Consider the following 17,344-nt stretch of genomic DNA (forward strand, 5'->3'; position numbering starts at 1 on the left):
CTACAGCACCAGAGGGCCCATGATGGAAGGGTTAGGTTGTGAGGTGGCCTGGTTCCACGGTGACCACCAGGCGTGTGTCTGCAGAGTGAATATCACTGCGTTTTGCCAGCAAGTGCCCTGTACTGGCTTGTTGCAGGGACCCAGCGTCTTGTAGGCTGTAGCGACTTTGGCGAGTGGCAGGCTTTCAACAGGAAGATTTCAAGATCAGAATTCCCAGCGGAAAACTCCCTGAAATAAAGAGGCGTCCGTGAGTCTGAGGAAGTCAATTGCTGCTGCTGCTGCGGCTCTCCCATTTCATCTAGTTAAATTTTAATTGGATTTTTCTGATTCCTGGATCCATGTTTGCATTTCCCACAGGTTCTCTGCCAGTGGATGTGGGCAAATGTGCAGTGTGAGTCCAGAGAGAAAGATTTTCTAAAGATGGATGAGGAGACCTGTGTTCCTAGGATGTGTGATGGCCTTAAAGGCAGGGGCAGGCCACTATCTTCCCGTCTCCTCCTTTCTTCCCGTTTTCTGCTGTGGACCCTCTCATGATCCGCACGTGGCTAACTGACTTGTGACTTTCTGAGGACCCAAAGACGCTGGCTACAGACCAGTTCTGCAGTAATGTCACTCTTGGGGAAGGCTGGAAAAACAATAACTTTGACTATATGGAACTTTGTTGGCAAAGTGATGTTTTTTTTTAATATACTGTCTAGGTTTGTCATAGTTTAGCTATGGTTTTTCCAGTAGTCATGTACAGATGTGAGAGTTGGACCATAAAGAAGGCTGAGCACCTAAGAATTAATGCTTTCGAACTGTGGTGTTGGAGAAGACTTGAGAGTCCCTTGGCCAGCTAGGAGATCCAACCAGTCCATCCTAAAGGAAGTCAATCCTGAATATTCACTGGAAGGACTGATGCTGAGGCTTCAGTACTTTGGTCACCTGATGCAAAGAGCCTACTCATTGGAAGAGACCCTGATGCTGGGAAAGACTGAAGGCAGGAGGAGAAGGGGGTGACAGAGAATGAGATGGTTGGATGGCATCACTGACTTAATGGACATGAGTTTGAGCAAACTCCAGGAGATAGTGAGGGACAGGAAGCCTGGCATGCTGCAGTCCGTGGGGTCAGAAAGAGTCGGATACAACTGAGCGACTGAGCAAGGGGAAGGCTGATTATGGGCCATGGAATAAATCCACTTTCTTATTTCCTTGGGGAGGGAGTGTGTTCTCCTCACCCTCCAGTGTGCCCTGCTCTCTCCGCCTGTTTTCTGCTTTCTTGAACTAATGGTTCATTAATCTGAATCTCAGTGGTAAAGAATCCACCTGCAGTGCAGGAGATGCAGGCGATGCAGGTTTGATCCCTGGGTTGGGAAGATGCCCTGGAGAAGAAAATGGCCACCCACCCCAGTATTCTTGCCTGGAGAATGCCACGGACAGTCCCTGGGTGGGCTGCAGTCATGGGCTTGCTGAGAGTTGGACGTGAGTTAGTGGCTGAGCAGCAGCAGCAGTCTGGGTCTGTGTGACTCTGTAGAGTGGAAGGCTTGAAAGCGGTTTTCCTCCAGCCACAACAGAAAACAGAAAACAAGAAAACCGGCTTAGTCCCTGGGATAAATTTAGTTACTGAAACACTTACCTTCTGCCTTAGCCCTGGATAAGATTAGCAGAGCTCTGTAAGAGAATCCAGCAACTGTTGATAGCCTAATGAGGCTCTGAAAGGGGTGACAGATGGCCGGCTTTGAGTAATCGCATTGCGAGATCAGAGTCCACAGTGAACAAAACTCCTACTCCTCGTGGCATATGGGGGACAGTGTCCCCTAAACAAGCTTAAGGAACCATGCCTTGGATTTCCTCTTGTCCTGAGGATTCATCAGGCAGATGTTGATTAAGGGGTGGCCAAGAGCCAGGTGCACCAGGTGTTGGGAGCTGATGCAAGCTCTCTGGCCCGCCCCTTTGTCTCCTCGTAAAGAGGCCCTGAATAGCAAGAGGGATTCTGTGGGTTGTAAACATTCAATACTTGGTTGTAGCAAATTAGGTATAATTTGATGCCTGAAAAGAGTGTGTTATGATCCAGGACAGAAAGTGTCTAAATGAAAGTGAGAAGTAAGGAAGGGCTTTTTTGCGAAGGTTGTAAGGGTTTATGTAAAACATTTGTGCCGAGTACCTACATGCAAAGCTTGACGTCTTCTGCAGCCTTCACTTCCAAGCTGAATGGAACCCATCGTGGCCTCACTGGCTGCAGTTTGTAAGCATAGACGATACTGGCATGTAGTAGGTGTTCAGTGAAAGTGTGTTTTAAAAATTGCACAGGAGCTGCTGTATTGAGAAGCCTGATGAAACAGGCGGGCTCATCCCTTTTAAAGGAGTTTTATAGGCTCCCCAGGGGTGGGGGTTGGGGGCTGACTTTCCATGTGAGGAGCTGGAATCCACTGGGTACTGTCTTTCACTTTGAACTTGAGCCGATGGAACTGTCTTGCCCGGCTGACCCGTTTGACTCTTCTATTGATTTCCATTTTGCCAAGGAGGCACTATTGCTTTGTCTTATTATTTATTTCTCTGTGTTCCTTGACTGCCCCCAAGCTCCACTTCCTGCCTTCAGTGATGTACAAGGCCATTAAGCAAAAGTGTGGTTTGCAGGTCGGATCGTGGCTATAACAGCTCCGAGGAGCTGGCGGGCAGCGGGCTGCACTTGTGATTGGATTCGGCTGGTAAACTGGTTTGTGCACCACCTAGGAGCCTTGCTGAGCAAGTTTACCAGCCTTTCCGCAACTGTCTCTGAGCACAAAAGGAGAATTCTTTGTTTCATGTTCAGTCTTGTTTAACTTCCAAGCCTTATTATCCCCAGTGTGGGAGCTTAATAGTCTAAATTTGTGATTAGTTAAGAAAAAACGCCAGGAGCACATAGACTAGGGGTTATTGTCATGTGGCAAGATGTGAGAGATGTTTAATTTTTTTCTTTGTGCTTTTATGAATTTCCCCAAATTTCTACAACAAAAAAGGTGTTCATTTTGTAATCAAGAAGATCAAAACCAAAAAACATGGGATAGCTTTAAGAGGACAAACTGAGACTGGGTCTTATTTTGGGGGGAAAGATTTTGGGAAAAGCTGTTCTTTGTAACTGGTTCCCTTCATGTGATTTTGGGGGTCCTGTTGGGCTTGTTAAACATGGGTCATCAAAGGTGATAAATTATTCTGTCTCAAATGGAAAGTCTCCTGTTACAGTCTACAGGCACCACATGTATCAGGCTATTAAAATACTTGACCCAATGCAGATAGTTTCTCCACAGATTAGAGAGATCAGAAATGTTTTGCCAGAGGATTTGGTTGTTTTGAAGTAGCAGAAACTAGCAAGGGAATAGGGCTGCTGCTGTTACATTTGATTGCAACATAGTCGTATGATGTAATTTTGTGACTTGTTTTTCTAGGCTTCAATGGACTAGGGATGATCCAGTCTTCATGGGTTAGGGAATCTTCATGGATTAGGAAATATTAGGAGGGAAGGTTCGGGATTGAAATGGGTGACAGTGTGTTAAAGAGAATTCTGCCATTTGCAACAACATGAGTAAACCTTGAGGACATTATGCTACGTGATAAGAGCCGGTCATAGAAGGACTCGAGCCACACACCATGTATGTGATGAATCTAAAATCGTCAGACTTGGAGGAGGGGAGAGTGGGATGCTGGTTGCCAGGTCCTGGGGGAGGGGAAAATGAACAGAAATTAGTCAGAGGGCACAAAGTTTCAGTTATACAAGGTGAATAGGTCCTAGAGGCCTACCATACAGCATCAAATGCCTGTAGTGAACGATCTGTATACTTAAACATCTGTCAAGAGGTTAGATCTTATGTTAAATGTTCTTACCCCATTATATGTATATACATATTAATATTGGGTTGGCCAAAAGTTTCCTTTGGGTTTTCCTATAACATGTTATGGAAAAAACCCCAATGGAACCTTTTGGCTGACCCAGTAAAAGGCGGAGAGGGAACTGTGTTGGACATGTTTGTGGCATAGATTATGGTGATGGTTTCATGGGTGTATACTTATCTTTGAAACATTGTTGCATATGTTAATTATGTACAGCTTTCTGTATGTTAAAAAGAGGGGACAGGTTTCTAGAAAGAGCTAAGCCGCAGGGGGAGAGCAGATTAGCACACGAATGGACCCATCAGGCGGGTGAGTGGGCAGTCCTGGAGCAGTCGGGTCCCATTTCACAGACTTTCACTTCCGAGTCAGTGTCCAGGGAAGAGTTCCGGGTGCCCCCGGACTGTGTTGGTCTTGGCCGTGGAGGGGGAGCAACAGTCCTTTCCTGTGCACCCCAGATGCCCTCGCGGCTGGTGTTTCACTTGACAATTGTATCAGATCTTAAAGCCAAGCTCTTTGTTGAGGCTTTCACTATTATTATTATTAATTTATCCATTTGGCTGTGCAGGGTCTTAGCTGCAGCTTTCAGGCTCTTTCGTTGTAGCGTGTGGGGTCTAGTTTCCTGACCTGGGATCGAATTCGGGCCCCCTGCATTGGAAGCATGGAGTATCAGCCACTGGGCCACCAGGGAGGTCCCACCTTTGCTGAGTCTTGATTTTCCTCCTTTCCTGGTGTCTTTTGCCCTTTTATTTCATACCCTGGAATCACCCCTTTTCTCAAGGAACTTAATTCTAATCGCTGTGCATAGCTGCCACGCCGAAAGACCAGGTAAATGGACGGCCAGGTAGATGGAAATGCTGGGAAGTTTTCAGAAGAGTGTTTCACCGTACCCACAGCAACGCATGCTTGTAAGTGGGCGGCCCTGCGCTGGAGCTGGCCGCCGTGGTGGCGTTGCAGAGCAGGATTCTTGCTGTCACGTATTTTGAACATTACGTCACCCTGCTTGGAGGTTCATGATGGCAGGATCCGTCCATTAAGTCTGAGCCAAAGCAGACGGCTTGGTTCCCATCCAAGGATTATTTATGGAGTGGCTAGAAGAACATGTCAGGGTTCAGCAGGGGGGACATTTATGTTCCAATGTGTTTAGGATTTGTCAGTTGGGGGATGGGGTTGGGAAAAGTTTCTATACTTACTTTAGGAAACCAGCTGCAGAAACTCCCGACCATTAACATTTTCATAGTTTAAGACAATTGTGGTAAAAAACATGTAACATAAAATTGGCCATCTTAACTGTTTTTAAGTGTCTAGTTCAGTAGGTATTAAGTGTATTTACGTTAGACAGTCATCACTACTACCCAATGCCAGAGTTCTTTGCATCTTGGAAAGCTGAAAGCCTGTACCCGATAAAAAAATTTTCAGTTTTGGAGTGAAGACCAAAAAAAAAAAAAATCTCCTTTTGATTCCAGCATGAACATGAGCAGGGCAGCCAGTCTGGCATTGTGACTCCCTGCAGCTGAACAGAGCCACTGTCTGTACGCTCTGTCGTTTCTTGGCTTCCTGAGATGCCGAGGGTCCTTGTGTGGCCTGCCTTGCTCCCACGTATCGGGGACACGATGTGCAGGTGAGGGCCTGGTGGCTGCCTGCCCTGTTTTCGACAGCTGACTCTGGAATCCCTCCCTTGTGATGGCCTTGAAGCCCTCCTCCTGGACCATCATGTTTACCCTGTGGCCTTGCCCATCAAGCTGCTGCATTCCCTGAAAATAGCACCGGCAGCTCCTGGGTTTAGTGGAAATGTGTGGACTCCTAAGGGAACCCCATGAAAAGAGTATCGACTTCTATAAAAGGCTTTGTAAAAAAAAAAAAAAATTGAAATTGTGTAATTTGGGTTATGGATTTTACTTCAAAGAGGGGAATTCTCAACATCCTCATGTTGAGAATGCAAATACCCCAACCTTCATCTTCCCTCTCTGACAAGTCAGGAGAGAGAACTTCAGACTTCCCTGGTAGCTCAGCTGGTAAAGAATCCGCCTGCAATTTGGAGACCCCAGTTCCATTCCTGGGTTGGGAAGATTCCCTGGAGAAGGGAGAGGCTACCCACTCCAGTATTCTTGGGCTTCCTTGGTGGCTCAGACGGTAAAGAATGCACCTGCAATGCAAGAGACCTGGGTTTGATCCCTGAGTTGGGAAGGTTCCCTGAAGAAGGGCATGGCAACCCACTCTAGTGTTTTTGCCTGGAGAATCCCCATGGACAGAGAACCCTGGTGGGCTACCATCCATGGGGTGGCAAAGAGTCAGACATGACTGAGCGATTAAGCACAGCACAGCCCAGAAGAACTTCATGTAATCCTTTATGGTTATTTGTCACTTTTCAAAGCTCAGAGTTTTCCCCTTTATTCTGGTTCTTCGTTTGCTTTCCCCACTCCAAAACAGGGACAACAGCCAAACCACACAGCCCTGACATGAGCACAGAGATGTAGCCCAGATTGGTTTCCTGACGGGGGGTTAGGGTGCTGAGCTGGTGCCCCATGAGTGCGCTGTGACCTTGAAGCTTGTGTGCTGTGGTCGGAGGCCCTTTACTGGAGAGGTGGAAGTGTTTGTCATGGGGTTGCTTAGGGCCGTAGTTGTGGCATGCAAGCTCTTAGTTGTGACATGTGGGATCTAGTTCCCCCACCAGGGACTGAACCCCGGCCCCCTGCATTGGGAGCTCGCAGTCTTAGCCACTGGACTACCAGGGAAGCCCTCCCCCCCCCCCCCTTTTTAAAAGAAATAATTGATTAATTTACCTGACTGCATCAGATCATTGTTGTCTTGTGCGGGATCTTTGGTTGCAGCGAGCAGTTTCTCTAGTTGTGGCTCATGGGCTCAGCAATTGTGGTGGGCAGGCTTAGTTGCCCTGGGGCTTATGGGATCTTAGTTCTCTGACCAGGGATTGAACCCGAGTCCTCTGCCTTGGAAGGTGGATTCTTAATCACTGGACCACTAGGTAAGTCCCTCAGTACACTGTTTCTAAGCCACCAGGAGGATCTGCTTTCTTTAATGCAGGAGGAGAAAAAAGGACTTTAGGCTTTCTGGTTTTCTGACTTTCATTAAAATGCTTTTCGTGGCGGATGGGTGTTGCTGTTTTTCAAAATGGGTTTATTACCCGCTGGTGCTCTTACTGCTAAGAGCACAAAACTTTGCCAGCGGTAAGTCTCCGGGCTCAGCATAGAGGTTATAGAGCCCGGAGGCCATGGGAAGCCTTCTCCAAGCACCCTTTCTTTTTCCCAGGACAGAGGCTATGATTTCATCTTAAACTTGATTTCATCCACGTGCGTGGAATCCAGCCAGGAGGAAAGAATAGCAGCAAATTTTTCCTCCATCCCTCTTTGGGCCCTAATTATAAAACTTGTCACTCAGCAGCTATCTCAGCCTGAGTTGTTATTCTGATTGGTTAAAAATAGGAGTGTTGCACTCACGGGACACCAGGAGGGTTTCCCTGGAACTCCAGATGAGCCACATGAACTGCCTGGGAAGCAGGGACCCCAGAAAACCCCCAAGCGCTGCCCTGCTTTTGTTGGGCGGAACTTGCTCCTCTCCATGGGAATTCTCCAGGCAAGAATACTGGAGTAGGTGGCCATTTCCTTTTCTAGGTATACATATGTCCCCTCCCTTTTGGACCTCCCTCTCACCTCCCACCTCGCTATGTCCTTTTCTTTTTAATAAACTTTATTTTTAGACTAGTTTTAGGTTTAGAGAAAAACTGAGAAGATAGTAGATGGAGTTCTTATACACCCCCACGCAGTGTCTACTATTATTGACAGGTTAGTTTGCTGTGTTTAGTTGCAGTTAACCAAGTGATACTGATCAGTTACTGTGGTTGGCAGAATAATGACTGGAATCTGGCCTTGGGTCACATGGCAAAAGACGGATTGAGAGCACGGGTAGGATTTAGGTTGCTCATCAGTGGACCTGAAACTCAGAGATTGTCCAGGTAGGTGCAGTGTTATCACAGGGTTCTTAAAGCCAGAAGCGGGACTCTGAAAAGAGACCTAGAGAGATGGCAGCATGGGGAACGTGTCCTGGTGTTTCTGGCTTTGAATATAGAGGAGGGGCTGTGAGCCAAAGAGGCCTTTTAAAGCTGGACAAGGCAGGCAAATGAATTCTCACCTAGAGCCCCTAGAAAGAAGGCGTCTATTGACACCTTCATTTATGCTCAGATCAGCTTTAGACCTCTGATGTACAGAACTGTAAGAGAGAAAGCTTTATTTTTGGGTGTGGATCATTTTTAAAGTCTTTACTGAATTTGCTACAGTATCGCTTCTGTTTTCGGTTTTGGTTTTTTGGCTGTGAGACATGTGGGATGGTAGCTCCCGACCAGAGATCAAACCTGCACCCCCTGCATGGGAAGGTGAAGTCTTAGCCACCGGAATATCAGGGAAGCTCCAATACATTTTTTTGTTTTAAGGTATTATGTGCTAACTTGGTGCAGAAGCAGTAGAAAACTAACGTGATGATTGTTACCAAAGTCCATCTTTTCTTTAGTTTTCTTTCTGCCTGCGGATACATTTAGTTGTCGTTTTGATTGTAACAGGTTCTCAGACTTCCCCTTGTTTTGACCTTGACAGTTTTGAGGAGTGTACTGGTCAGACATTTTGTGGAATGTTCCTTAATTGGAATTTGTCTGAAGTTTTTCTCATGACTAGAATGGGGTAAATTAAGGGTGTTTGGGAGGAGAAATGGGGTAAAGTGCTCTTCTTCTTGCATCCTGTCAGAGGATTATGACTGATATTGACCTTTATCACCTGGCCAAGGCATTGCTTGCCAAGTTTCTCTGCTGAAAAGTTACTGCCTCCACTTCCCGTACTGTGGGATTTTCTCTTTCTCTCTCTCTCTTTTTTTTTTGAGCACTTTTTAACTTTTCAGCCACTACAAGCTGCTCTAGGATCATCTTATATATTTCCTGCTCCAGATCTAGAATCAGCCATTTTCCCCAAGAGTCCCAGTTCCTTTTATTGGAGGTTGGTAGAAACCAAGACCTGGGTGCTGGGTGTGTGCTCCTGGCTTCTGGGTCCTCTCTGTTCACAGAACAAGGAAATCAATGTATATACACACATCAGCCTTTGCATATACACACATCAGTAAGTGTTTCTGTATGTAGCCGTCTGTATCTGTGGTTGACTACACGTCATCCATACCTGTGTCTTTGACTCTAAGTGCTGTATCCTTAATTTGGCGGCAGTGACCTCCATCGCTGCGCGCGGGCTTTCTCTGGGTGCAGAGAGCAGGGCTCCGCTCTCGGTGGCGTGTGCGGGCCCCTCGCCGTGGTGGCCTCTCTTGTTCTGGGGCCCAGCCTCCAGACGCACGGGCTTCACCATCTGTGGCACAGGGGCCTAGTTGCCTCGTAGCAGACGGGATCTCCCCAGACCAAGGATCAAACCCGTGTCCCCTGCATTGACAGGTGGATTCTTAACCACTGGTCCGTCAAGGAAGTCCTAATTACCGTATTTCTTGGCTCTTTGCCTTGCTTACCTGTAAACTCCCACTCCAGTTAGTCAAAGTTTGTTGCTGAATCCACAAAAAGATGCTGGGATTCTTGGCTTCCGGAGGAGAATTCAATCCGGGGCCAGAGACGAGGCTTCATCGCTCTGAGCTTTTGTGTAATAAAACTTTGTTAAAGTATAAAGGAGATAGAGAAAGCTTCGGACATAGATATCAGAAGGGGATAGAAAGACTACCCACTTGCTAGTGTTAGCAATGGAGTTATAGACTCTCCAGTGAATCCAAAAAATGTCTGGAGGTTGTAAAGACCTCACCAGACCTACTCCCATAATTTACATTTTAAGATAACAGGATTAGCCAGAAGGTCTAATCCAGAGACTGTCCTCAGGCAGGGTACATTATTGTTATATAATCCTAAGGAATGTAGAGGAAAAAAAGCTTGTCCTTTCTTCCTCCTTGAGAATTCCAGACCCCTCTCTCCTTGGTCTCCTTGGGGACCCCTAGACTTCTTACTGACCTGCCTAGGAAATGACTCTCTCAGTTAGAAACCTGGCTGTCACCTTCCATCATCCTCTTTCTTAATTGTTGGCTTCTAGTATTCCAGAAATGTATCACAGTTGTTAGCAGTGGACTCTATGGAGTATAGTACTAAGCACGTTTCTTTGACCTTTCTTCCTAAAGACTCTGTTCATTTCCACAGTTACTTAAGTCAGACCCTTTTCCTATATACCCTTCACACTCTTTTCATACATTTGTAATACAATTAGATTTTTTTTTTGGTCATATTCTGCATTCATTTGGGAACCCCTGGACCTCCTAAATGATTTTTTTTTTCAAAATTTGCAAACATGAAAGTTCACTCTTTATGCTGGAAACTTCAGTGGATTTTGACAAAGGCACCGTGTCATGTGTATACAATTAGAGTATCATACAGAATAGTTTCACCACCCTAAAATTCCCCCACATTTGACTAATTCAGCCCCTTCTTGGTAATCACAGATTTTTCTACCCTTGCTGTATTTACCTTTTTCTCCCCCCCCAGAATAATTAGAATCATGCAGAATGTAGCCTTTTCAGGAGGACTTCTTTCACTTAGCAATATGGATTTAAGGTCTCTCTTTTCATGGCTTGGTAATTTTTCTTTTCATCACTGAAAAATACTCCATTGAATTATGTACCACAGCTTGATTATCTGTTCACCTGTTGAAGAACATCTTGGTTGTTTCCAATTTGGGATAATTACGAATACAACTTCTATAAGTATTTGTGTGCAGGTTTTTGTGTGGGCGTGAATTTTCAAAACAGTTGGATGAATACTTAAGAGTGTGATTGCTCTGGTCTAAGACTACGTGTTTCTCATCAAGAACAACCAGACTGTCTTCCAAAGTGACGACCCTAAGCATTCCCATCAGCAATGCATAAGTTCCTGTTGCTGGCACCCTTGTCAGCAACTGGCGTGTGATACATTTTGAGTTAATTTTTGAAAGGTATAGGATCTGTGTCTTAGGTTTGTATTCTTTCATATGGATGTCCAATTGTTTCAGAACCATCTGTTGAAAGGACTATCCTTCATTGAATTACTTTTGCTCCTTTGTCAAAGATCAGTTAATTGTACTTGTAGGATTTATTTGTGAGGTCTGATTCTGTTCCATTGACCTGTGTATTTTATTGCACATACCACACTGTCTTAATTACTATAGCTTGGTGCAGTAGTTAAGTCTTGAAATTGTATAGCATGAGTCCTCCAACTTTGTTCTTCTTCAGTAGTAGTATTATTGACTCCTCTAGGCCTTTGTCTTTTCAAGTAGACTTTCTAATCAATTTATTAGTATCTACAAAATGACTTGCCAAGATTATGGTTGTGTTGCTTTGAATCTGTAGATCAGGTTGGATGACTTGACATCTTAACAGTATGGAATCTTTCAGCCCAAGAACATGGATTATGTTTCCATTTGTTTAGATCTTCTTTGAGTCCTTTCATCAGAGTTTTGTAGTTTTTTGCATGTAGATCCTGTGCATATTTAGATTTCTACCTGATAAAAACATCTTTTGCTATTGTCAATGGTATTTACATTCTTGTCAACTCCCAATTGTTCATTGCTGGTATTTGGGAAAGCACTTGTTGTTTACCCTTCTGTCTGACAGCCTTTCTATGTTTGCTTATTAGTTCCTTAAGTTTTTTTTTTTTAGGTTAATGATTCTTTGGGATTTTTCTATAAAAACAAGCATGTCATCTGTGAACAAAGGCAGTTTTGTTTCTTCCTATTGATTCATCAGTTTCTTTAATAGATATAGATCTATTCAAATGATTTAGCTCTCTGTGTGAGTTTTTTTGGTAATTTGTGTCTTTCAAGAAATTGGTATATCTCCTGTAAATTATCAAATTTGTGAGTGTAGAATTATTCATACATTCCTTTATTATTCTTTTAATATCTCAAGGAACATTTCTAATATTGGTAATTTGTATCTTACCTCCTTTTTCCTTCCTTAGCCTAGCTAGAGGCTTGTCACTTTTATTGATCTTTTCAAAGAATCAGATGTTGGTTTTATTGATTTTTTTTTTCTATTGTTTTTCTATTTTGAATTATGTTGGGTTTTTTGGCTCAAGTTTTTATTATTTTCTTCTGCTTTCTTTAGGGTTATGTTGCTCTTCTTTCTGTAGTTTCCTAAAGGAGAAGCCTAGAGTATTCTAGTGTTAGAGCTGAACCCAGAAGTCCGCTCATCACTTTTTAACTGCTGCTCTTCCCACCTTCTCCCAGGTGAAGGGGCCAGATTGGCTGTGTTGGTGTAAAACTTGCTGCCCATTGCAAAAGCTCCTGAGTCTTGAGTCTTTCCAAACAGAAAGACTTCTTCTGTGTGGTACAGATAGACAATGGAATAGTATTCAGTCATAAAAAAGAATGCAATGATGCCATTTTCAGTAACATGAATGGACCTAGAGATTATCATACTAAGTAAATCTGAGAAAGACAAATGTTATAACACTTAAATGTAGATGCTAAACTACGACATGAATGAGGTGTCTATGAAACAGAGACACACTCACAGACGTGGAGGGGCAGGGTGGGCTCGGGAGGGCTGGACTGGGAGTTTGAGGCTAGCAGAAGCCAACGATTATACATAGGATGGATAAACAACAAGATTCTGCTGTATATGGTTAATCTGGACTGTTTACAATAGCCAAGACATGAAAGCAACCTAAGTGTCCCTCAGTAGTTGAATGGTTAACAGAGATGTGGTCCATATATGCAGTGGAGTATTCCTCAGTCACCAAAGAAATGAAATAATGTCATTTGCAGCATCATGGATGACCTAGAGATTACCATACTAAATGAAGTAAGTCAGAAAGAGAAATATCTTATGGTGGCACTTATATGCGGAATCGAAAATGGGATAGAAATGAACATATCTTCAAAACAAACCCACAGACAGAGAGAGCAGACTTGTGGTTGTGGAGGGAGGAGAGGGGGATTAGGAGTTTGGGGCTAGCAGATGGAAACTATCTATAGAACAGATAGGGCAGGAATAGAGACATAGGTCTAGAGTGAGGGAAAGAGAGGGCGGGACCAACGAGAGAGTAGCCTTGACATATAATACACACTCCATATGTAATAGATGGCTAGTGGAAGGTCGCTGTAAAACAGGGATCTCAGCCTGGGCTCTGTGACGACCTAGAGGGGTGGGGAGGGGGCTGGGTTGGAGGAGGGAAGCTCCATGGCTGATTCTTGTGCGGCAGAAACCAACGCAACCTTGTAAAGCAATTATTCTCCAACTAAAAATAAATAAATTTTAAAAGTGAACAAAATCTCGCTGAATAGCACGGGGAGCTATATTCAATATCTTGTGATAAACCATAATGGAGAAGATTGTGAAAAAGAAGTGTATATATGTATACCGGAATCACTTTGCTGTACAGAGTAAATGAACACATTATGAACCAACTATCCTTCTATAAAATTTAACAAAATGTTTTAAAAAATTAAGAAGCGGCCGCTGGTGCCGTCGCTGCCCCGCCTCCCGGCGGGCTGCTGGCTGTCCATCCCAGTGCTCACACGCGCCTTCTCCTCTTGTCTCTTGAAGGTCGCCTGGTGGGTGCCCTGGACGCGGTGCTGGATTCCAACGCCCGGGTTGCTCCGTTTCGAATTCTGCTCCAGGTGCCCGGCTCCCAGGTGTATTCCCCCATAGCATGTGGTGAGTTACTGAGCGGATCGGACGTTTACTGGGCCGTGGCCACGGGTGAGTTTCACCCCAGGTGGGGCGTTCCCACCTTGAGGTCTGAGCATGGGTATCTGCATGCTGGTGATGCTTGAAGGTAACTCGTCGAACTTCATCCGCTGCTGTGAGCTCTCTTTCTCCCAACCATCAGAAGCACGTAGTGGTCCTTAAGGGTGGACAGCTAGGTTGGACAGACGGTCCAAGTGGTGTGTGGTTCCCGGAGGAACCCAGCCGTTTGCTTTTCCGTCTTGTGTCTGACATAACACAGGAGTCCCAGGTGCGAGTGCGTGCCGTGATGGGGCAGGGAAGCGTCCCGGGCTGGGTCTGTCTCAGGCCCGTCTTGGTCCTTGTTCCACGTGTGCACTGCATCCCTGGACAGCTGGGCTCCGCGGGAGTTTAGAAACCACCTTCCCATCCTCTCCGAGTTTCAGCTGCTCCCACACGCACCGTTCCGGGCTCTGCCGGGACACTCAGGTCCTCTGGGAATCATGGCATCGTGAGAAGCCCCTTCTGTTAAAAAACAAACCTGAGATATGTCTTTTTATTTATTTATTTTTCAAACACCCCAGAAACTTTATTTACGCAACCCATGTGAGATTTCTGAACCTGTGCCAGTGAGGCAGACAAGCCCTTTTCTCTCAGGCTTGTTACTGACATGTAAGTTAACAGAAATGCAAGTCAAACTTACACACTGTTGACAGATAACGCCTAGTTCCTATTTTAGCACCATCACGGGGATGCTCAAAGGGCAGTCAGTGAGATGTGTCTTTTTAGTTATGCAAGTAATCTCCGCACTTCAGAAATTAGAAAATGGGTAAGAAAGAAGGAAAAAGAAGTCATCTATAACATCTTATCCAGGATAATCACTCTGTGTCTACATGTGTTTCTACACAGAGGTTTCCAGTTGTGGTGTTTTTTTTCTCTTAAACAACTGAAGGTGTTAGTCACTTGGTCATGTCCTACTCTTTGCAACACCATGGACTGTAACCCTCTAGACTACTCTGTCCATGGGATTCTTCAGGCAAGAATACTGAAGTGGGTTGCCATCCCCTTCTCCAGGGGATTTTCCTGACTGAGGGATTGAACCCTGATCTCCCACACTGCAGGCAGATTCCTGACCATGTGATTCACCAGGGAAGCCCGCATTTTAGTAACTGCTGTCAAATTTCAGTGTCACCTTCCATTCTCGAGTGGCATCAGATTACTTTTTTTCCTGGAAAAAATACAGGAAAGGGTAAAGAAGAAAATTGTCATCTTATACCCACCATTTATTACTAATGACTGTTAACATCTTGGAACATTTTTTTCCCAGCTTGTTTTGTTTGTTTGGAGAAATCATTCTGTATTTGCATAAAGTGATAAAATGATGCATGCTCAATATAATCAATTAGCCCTGGAAAGTACAAAGAAAAAAATATATCTTCTTCCCTGCTCCACCCCGCCACTAACATCCTAGCCAACCAACCTCTAGCGATACTGGTTGACAACTTTTTTCCTTCCTTTCTTTTGGTTTTTTTTTTGTATTTTTGGCCATGCTGAGTTTGCTGCCCCAATCAGGGATTGCTCCCAGGACCGTGGCAGTGAAAGCTCTGAGTCCTAACCACTGAACCACCAGGGAATTCCCAGCACCACTTTCTAATGCATCTACGCAAGTCCAGGAATAGTTGGGAAGAACGGTAGATGGTGCAGCTTGTCCAAAAGTGCCAGTTGACAATAAAAATATTGTTTTTAGTGGATTTCAATAAAAGGAAAGCTGCTGAAGTGAAATGAAAAAACTGTTAAACTTCAAAGAAATATCCCTTGAACACTGAGTGCTGGGTTTCTAAAGGCTCATTGAAGGTCAAGGGGGTAAATGTTTGAATGTGTGACAGGGTCAGAATTGTAGCTTTTGAAGACAGTGTTTCTACTCAGACAGTGTTCATTGACTCACCTCCCGAAGGACAAGGATGCTATCAGCCTTCTCATCCGTCCCCTGCTGCCCCAGGCTCTCATTTTAAGAAGTTTTACTATTAATTGTACGCTGTGATTCTCGTTCTGTTCGGTAACTGTGCTCCTCAACATCATTTGGCTCAGTTCTCTATGAAAATCGATTCTGTGCTTCCATCAGGTGTGGCTTTCCCAACATAGCATCTTTTATTTTGGCTCCTTTCTTAGTTGGCGGCATTCCTGTTTTCTTTCCCTAATGATTTCTCACGTGGTTGCAACGCCCTGGTTGGTATGATGGGTTCTGACCAGTCTCTGGGGCTTGGTGGCCATCACTTTGGGGTCTTGCAGTATTTTGGTGGCGAGGGGGGAAACCTCAGGCTGGCCTGATGCGCCCTGCCCCCCACCCCGCGCCTTGTGGGTGATGTGCTTTTCATGGGTATAACTGCTTCTTTTATCTCTGAGGTTTCGCAACATTAGTCACTTTAGTAGCACCCTTATAATCTGTTACTCCCTGGAGCACTTTGTGTTACATTTTTCTGAAACTCCCATGTGCTCTTCTAGGACTTAAGATGGATTTCTTTAATCATTTCAGGAAACTTTCTTAATATCATTCTGTGTATGAGTTACATTGTAAAAAATGCATTTTATATTCTGTTGATTGGATTTCCCACTTCAAGGACACTTTCTGTTGGACAGCTGTTGTCTGCTTTTCATTTCTGCTTTTCTTTTTTTTGATGAAAAGAAATCTTTGATAAAAGAATTGACCGTACAGGAGCACTCCCCTTTGACAGTATTCCCTTTTACTTCTTACGCGCGTTATTGGTTATTCTGTAAGATTTCCTGGTTACAGCACTAACGGGCAGAAAAAGGAATGTATATAAGGCAGTATTTCTGTTAGGTGCAGTAAGCGGGCTTCCCCAATGACTCAGCGGTAAAGAATCTGCCTGCCAATGCAGGAGACGCAGGAGACATGGGTTCGATCCCTGGGTTGGGAAGATGCCCTGGAGGAGAACATGGCAACCCACTCCAGTATTCTTGTCTGAAACGTCCTGTGGACAGAGAGGCCTGGCGGGCCACAGTCCCTGGGGTCGCAGAGTCGGACAGATCGACTGAGCACACGCAGTGTAGTAGTGTTCTGGGAATACTGTGTTTTTCTTCATCTGTCCTTTTCAGCTGCACTCTGCCTGCTGGTTGTATGGCCCTTTCCTCTAAGGGAATTCTGTTTTTGGCAGTGTCTCCCAGACTCTGCTGCGTTTAACTGACGTACTAATTTTGTTGTCATGTGGTTTAAAAAAAAACCAAAAAACTAAGTGAGTGATTTGGCCGCATGGGGTCCTAGTTGTGGCACTCGGGATCTTCACTGCGTCACTCTCGATCTTCGTTGTGGTGGTGTGGCGCGCAGGCTCGGTAGTTGCAGGAGGCAGGATCTTACTTCTCCAACCAGGGGTCAAACCTGCATCCCCTGCTTTCCAAGGTGGATTCATAACCCCTGGACTCCCAGCGAAATCCCCGCGTTGTCAGCGGGTTTGATCCTCAGGTCACTTTCTTAGGTCTCCAGTCTCCCATTTTATCTCTGTAATTTCACCATTGCATCTTTGAGCGCTTGTTTCATTGAGCTCACGTTTCTGTTACATGTCTTGGGGCGTGAAGGCTTCGTGGGCATCTCCTCCTCCTCCTCTTCCTCCAGGACGTTGAGCACCTTGTTCTCTCTCCATCCCCTTGCTGCCAGCGGTTTAGCTTGGTTGCTGTGCTGTTCCTCGCCTTTTTGCTCACGCTGGGAAATGGTTCTCCTACATGGTGTAAGCATTAATACTGTGACCGTGGCATTTTGATGTGTATTTTGGGGATGGAGTGGGGGGGGGGGGGGCTGGTGTGCTGCCGG

At 45.1% G+C, this 17,344-nt stretch overlaps 1 protein-coding gene across 3 annotated transcripts in view; it reads left to right on the forward strand.

Moving 5' to 3' along the window:
* Positions 1 to 17,344, forward strand: part of TBC1D8 (TBC1 domain family member 8) — a 141,214-nt gene that overhangs the window by 35,999 nt on the left and 87,871 nt on the right. The window contains exon 2 of one of the 3 annotated variants that reach the window (XM_065929709.1): positions 13,402 to 13,557. The exons of 1 other annotated variant lie outside the window; for it this stretch is intronic. In XM_065929709.1, the coding sequence (XP_065785781.1) occupies positions 13,402 to 13,557 (156 nt within the window). The remainder of the gene's footprint in view (positions 1 to 13,401; positions 13,558 to 17,344) is intronic. One more of the 3 variants, XM_065929710.1, reaches the window with a different exon arrangement.

The sequence above is a fragment of the Muntiacus reevesi genome, chromosome 3 (genome assembly GCF_963930625.1).
Source record: "Muntiacus reevesi chromosome 3, mMunRee1.1, whole genome shotgun sequence".
Classification (NCBI taxonomy): Eukaryota; Metazoa; Chordata; class Mammalia; order Artiodactyla; family Cervidae; genus Muntiacus; species Muntiacus reevesi.